Source organism: Camponotus vicinus, unplaced genomic scaffold (genome assembly GCF_025532165.1).
Source record: "Camponotus vicinus isolate PSW18456_S1 unplaced genomic scaffold, iyCamVici1.0 SCAF_8, whole genome shotgun sequence".
NCBI classification, from domain to species: domain Eukaryota; kingdom Metazoa; phylum Arthropoda; class Insecta; order Hymenoptera; family Formicidae; genus Camponotus; species Camponotus vicinus.
In genome coordinates, this window is record NW_028141980.1 from 550,936 (window position 1) to 557,381 (window position 6,446).

The following is a 6,446-nucleotide window of genomic DNA, read 5'->3' on the forward strand; positions in this document are numbered from 1 at the left end:
GACTCACTTTTGATCAAATGCCTTTCCTTGAAACTTTATTTATTGATTGTATTCATAAAAAGATAAAAATCATTCATATCATAATTTTTTAAAGGGATCAAATCAATATTTAAAAATATAAATTAAAAGAATTTATATTAACCTATGGTAAAGTCAATGAAAAAGTATAATTGTCAAATGTCGATTTACTCCTTTGAAAAAATTATGCCATTGACTTTTTCTCATCTTTCTATGAATAGAATCGATGGGCGAAATCTCAAAGAAAAGTATATTTTGATCAAAAGTTTTTGAGTCAGGTCCTTCCGCAAAATAAGAATCAATTTTCAACACTCTCTGCAGGCTAAATTGTAGCTCTTAGAGAATTATGCCCATTGAAACTTTTGTTCAATACTACATGAACTAAATCCTAAAGTTAGAACGAAATCTACCATTTTTCATAAGGTTTGTGTAACGTCCTTTACAGAACACAATTTGTATGTGCGTGCATGTTCGTGCGTGCGTGTGTGTGTGTGTTTTTTAATTTCTAATTTTTTACATATGAAATTAGAAATTAAATTTTCAAAACACAATTTTAATTACGATATAATTAAATATATATATATATACACACATTACCGCCAAAAGTATTTGTCATCCTAAAATATTTAAGGATTTTCTAGGAAAATAAATATATTAATATATGAATATAAACTTAAGTTGCAGAGAGTGTTCAAAGTTGATTTTTATAACATTTTTACGAAAAAATCTGACTCACTTTTGATCAAATGCCTTTCGTTATAACTTTATTTATTGATTATATTCATAAAAAGATAAAAATCACTGATATCATAATTTTTTATTTTTTTTAATTTTTTAAAGACAATAAAAAGTAGAATAGTTTTGTAACAATTACTATGATAGTGTAAAGTCAAAGCATTTTTCTAAGCAATTTTTACATTTTTTCAAAGTAATAAAAAATTTATTTTTACAATTTAATGACTTGGCAACTAACTATTGATCCTTTTTTTCAAATAAATAAATTAATACATCGTAAAATTAATGTCAACATAAATATAATTGTTTGAATCTAATATTGTTTACACTTTGTAATGTTTTTCTTAAGTTTTATGTCATTATTTTACCTTATCTATTAATATACTACTTATTTAAACGATTTTTATAAGAAACAAGATTTTTAAATTAAGTAACTATCTTTAGTAAAAATTACAAAATTGTGGATAGACAAATACTTCTTGGGATGGCAGTATATATATTAAAATAATGTTTAAATATATTCTTTTATTGTACAAAACGTTTTGTATATTTTGACCACTTAAAATATTTACAAGAGAGTTTCATTGTTTGTTATATATTGAACACTTTATAAAATAATTTTGGGTTTTGAAAAGAAAATTTTTTTTAGTTTTTAGTTATCTTTGATATGTAATTTTTCATATTCAAGATCATTTAAAGGTCATGTTATTATAGGTTTCTAAATTCGTTTTCATGATTTTGATCATAAAATTTTTTGAACAAATAATTTTAGGCTAAATCTTTTTTACATCATAATTACCTTTTTACACAGTGTATCTCTTTTTCTTTACATTTTTCCTATCATTAAAAACAACAGAAATACGTATTTCTGTTGTTTTTAAATGGTCAAGATTACAAAACATTCTGTATGATAAATATTTTCTAAATATTTAGTGTCTCATAAATAAATATACAAAATATCCTATTTTAAATAATGCATTTTAATATTTTTTTTGTAACTCATTTTAAATAAAAATGTTTTAGACAAAAGTTGTAGGATTTTAAAAAGGTTGCATAATGGTACCATCGATATATAATGGTACTATATTGGTATTATTACAAGGAATCCATTTATATAAAATAATTAGATTAGTTCCATTAAAAAAAATTAAGTTGATTATATTTTATCTTGATCCTCTAACTAAAGTTTAATGCAATAGTACTACTACTATACGTCTGCTTTGAAATCCTACATTTGTTTGAAAAATTTTGCAGAAAAGATATCTAAATATTAAAATTTAAAATTTGGGAGACACTGTGTATTAAATATTAAAATATTAAATAAAATATATTAATTTATAATTTTTTGTTTCAGGATCGAGAGCGACGATGTAGAAGAAGAGCAATTAGAAGAATTAATCATAAGAAGTTATAAGAAGAATAAGAATAAATAATACAAATAGTGTGTATAAATATTAATATTAATTGTGTGTATAAAGATTAATATTAATATAATTATAAGCAGATTTTACGTTTTATATTGGTTAATTGATTAATGATTGATGTTATAGTTACATTATCTACATTATTCTTTTGTATATTATGCATTATTCTTATATATATATATATATATATATATATATATATATATATATATATATATGTGATTTATACATGTATATTGATATTATTTAATAAATGATAAAATTTGATGATGATGATAATGACGATAATGGTGATTATTATGAATATGATTATGATGATGATGGTATAATGATAATGATGATGGTGATGATAATGACGATGCCGATAATGATGATGATGATGATGATGATGATGATGATGATGATGATGATAATGACGATGACGATAATGATGATGATAATGATGATGATGATGACTATGATAATGATGATGATGATGATTAATATTATTGTTATTATTAAGATGCTTGAGTTAGTAGTAGTGTAACCTTATTTGTGAAAGATTATATTCATCTTATCTTGAATTTTATTTGAACTTATTTCTATATATTATTATTTAATACTTAAAAATATATCTTTATATTTCACAATAAATAATATTACTGTATATTTAAGTAAGAGATTTTGACTATACTAAAATGCCGAGACGTAAGGTGGAACGTAGTATAGAAGAAGAAGCAGAATTTCAACGACGACGTCGTGAAAGACAGGCAGACAATCAGAGTCGTCGACGACAAATTGTAAAAGCATTAGTTAGTAGTAACAGCAATAGCAATAGCAATAATAATTCCGATAACAATTCAGAAATAGTAGATCAGGAACAAAATACTTTATTGTTGAATCGAAAACATGTAGAACGTCAATATCGTTATTTATCAAGGATAAAAAATCAATCTCGTTTAAATATTAATAATGCAACATTAATGAATAACATGCACAATTAACGAAATAAATGAATATTATATTGGTTCTATGGATGTATCTTGTATTCATTGTAATGCAAAGCATTTCGCAGCAGAAAAAATATCTAATAAAGGAAATTCATTTCATGATTGCTGCAATCACGGTGCAGTGTATTTGGAACCATTGCCTCAAATTCCACCTTTTTTGCTTAGTTTATTTAATGGTAATCATGTAAAATCCAATAAATTTTTCCAACATATTTGTAGTTATAATAGTTCATTTTCATTTGCGTCATTTAATGCTAATTTAGTTGATTTTTAAAATAGGCGACCAGGTCCATATTGTTTCAAAATACAAGGTCAAATTTATTATCAAATAAATACAGCATTATATTCTGCTCAAAATGAAAATCCGACTTTTGGTCAGCTTCTTATTATAGATTCTAATGAAGCAATAAATTATCGTCTTACTGAAAATTCAGAGTTAGATTTAGAAATTATACGAAATCTTGAACAAATAATGCGAGAATTTAATGTATTTGCTCAATCTTATCAAATGATGGGTGAGGAATTAGAAAAACAACGACAATTAACATCTAATGAGCCATTACCGGAATTACAATTATTATTCACTTTAAAGCCAGGAATGGATCGACGTCGATATAATGTTCAAAGAACGAATGAAGTTGCTGCTGTTTTTTCTACAACTGCTGATGGAGACATTCCAGAATCATATGTTGTTATACGCAATAAGAATACCAAAACTTTACAAAAAGTTAGTATTATGGATCCAAATGTTGAACCATGGATATATCCATTGTTTTATCCATATGGTACTCAAGGATGGTATCGTGATTTAAAGAAATTAAATAGTGAGAGACGAATAACTAGAGGACAATATATTAAGTATCGCATGGCTATTCGTGACGACTTCAATGTTTTCTTATTCGGATGACGCTTATTCCAACAATGGCTTGTAGATAATTATGTAAAAATGGAAAAAGACAGAATAGATTATTGCAAGGCTCATCAGAAAGAGTTACGCTCTGAAACATATCAAGGTTTAATAGATTATATGCAAAATATGGCGAATAATTTAAATGGACGTGTTGGAAAAATGGTTATACTTCCTTCTACTTTTATCGGATCACCACGTAACATGTTACAAAATTATCAAAATGCAATGGCAATTGTTGCTAAATTTGGTAAACCAGATCTTTTTATCACAATGACCTGTAATCCAAAATGGCGTGAAATCGAGGAAAATCTTTTGTTTGGTCAACAAGCTTCGGATAGACCTGATATATGCGCTCGTGTTTTTAATATTAAAAAAGACTATTTAGTAGATTTAATTACTAAACAAAAATTTTTTGGTGAAGTGCAGCGTATGTATATGTTATTGAATTCCAGAAACGTGGTTTGCCACATATTCATATGTTGATAACTTTAAAACATAATTTTAAAATAACAACTCCAGAAATTATCGATAAATATATATCTGCTGAAATTCCTGATCCATGTGAAAATCGTAATTTACACGATATAATCATGAAACATATGATTCACGGACCTTGTGGTGATTGGTGTATGGTAGATGGACGATGTTCGAAAAATTATCCGAAAAAGTTTTTAGAAGAAACCAAGATGGATGAAGATGCTTATCCATATTATCGTCGACGAAATACTGGTAAGACTTACGAACGACCCGGTAGATATGTATATAGTTGATAATCGTCATGTTGTTCCATATTGTCCTATGTTATCAGTTATATTTAATTGTCACATTAATGTCGAAATAGTTTCCAGTATCAAATCAGTTAAATATCTATATAAATATATTTATAAAGGTCATGATGCTGCCGCCATAACAATTGAACCAATAACAAACGATGTAGTTATTGATCATGATGAAATACATAATTATATTGAAACTCGTTATGTTGAACCTGTAGAAGCTAGCTGGCGTATACTCGGTAAAAAATTACAAGATAAAAGTCATGCTATAATACGTTTGCCAGTTCATCTACCTAATGAATAAAATGTAATCATTGAAAATGAACCTATTAAAGATGCAATAACTTCTGCTTTAAATCAAGTTACTATGTTAATAGATTATTTTGCATTGAACTTACGCGATATCGAAGCGAAAAAGTATTTGTATATAGAAATTCCACACTATTATACCTTTAAGAAAGAAAAAGTGAATGGTAGAAATGTATCTCACTGGGTCAAACGAAGTAATTATTATAATTGCATAGGTCGAATGTATTCTGTTAGTCCTACGCAAACAGAATTATTTCATTTACGGTTACTTTTACTTACTGTAAAAGGAGCAACGAGTTTTAACAATTTAAGAACTGTAAATGGAGAAACATATCAATCATTTTCAGAAACATGTTTAGTTTTAGGTCTGATTGAAGATAATGATTGAAGTGGAAACGAGCTATGAATGAAGCTGTCGGATGGATGATGCCACGACAGCTTCGTAAATTATTTGTACGCATTTTATTACATTGTCAGCCTTTACATCCTGAAGAACTTTGGAAAAACTTTAAAGTATCAATGTCAGAAGATTATGCACGACATTTTGGTATATTACAAGGACAAAAGAAAACTTATGAAGAAATCATAAGTGCTATGCTTTTTGCAGAAGGTAAAAGTTTTGCTGATTTTCCACAAATGGAACAAATAATAGAAAATAATATTGAGGAGGATTATGTAACATCTGAACAAGCTATGGAAATTGGAAACAGACAATATAATCAATTAAATGAAAAACAAAAAGAAATAGTTGATTTAATATTAAACAGATTAGATAATAACAGTCATAATACTAATTGTTTTTATATTGATGGTCCAGGTGGATCAGGTAAAACGTTTATATACACAACTATTTATTACTTAGCTAAAATTCGAAATAAACGCGTATGTACAATGGCTTTCACAGGCATAGCAGCAACATTACTTCCCGCTGGAAAGACAGTTCATAAAACTTTTAGATTACCAGTTCCATTATTTGCTGATTCATCATCTACCATCAAAATTCAATCTAAAGAAGCTCAATATTTAAAAGAAATAGATGTCTTTATTTGGGACGAAGCGCCAATGACACCAAAATATGCTCTACATATTATGGATCGAACGTTACGTGATATAATGAATAATGATTTACCATTTGATGGAAAAATTGTCATGTTAGGAGGTGATTTCAGACAACTTCTTCCGATTAAAATACGAGGTACTTGAAGTGAAATTGTAAATCTTTCCAATAAATTTAGTTCAACCTGGAAATATTTTACAAATTTTTCTTTAACACAAAACATGCGAG

The 6,446-nt window shown here is 26.9% G+C and overlaps 1 protein-coding gene across 1 annotated transcript; it reads left to right on the forward strand.

The window, feature by feature from the left end:
- Positions 1–2,854: 2,854 nt before the first annotated feature.
- Positions 2,855–4,073, forward strand: LOC145975890 (uncharacterized). The gene is made up of 2 exons (XM_083106652.1): positions 2,855–3,051; positions 3,446–4,073. The coding sequence occupies exons 1-2, from the start codon at positions 2,855–2,857 to the stop codon at positions 4,071–4,073; spliced, it is 825 nt and encodes a 274-aa protein (XP_082962778.1).
- Positions 4,074–6,446: the final 2,373 nt, after the last annotated feature.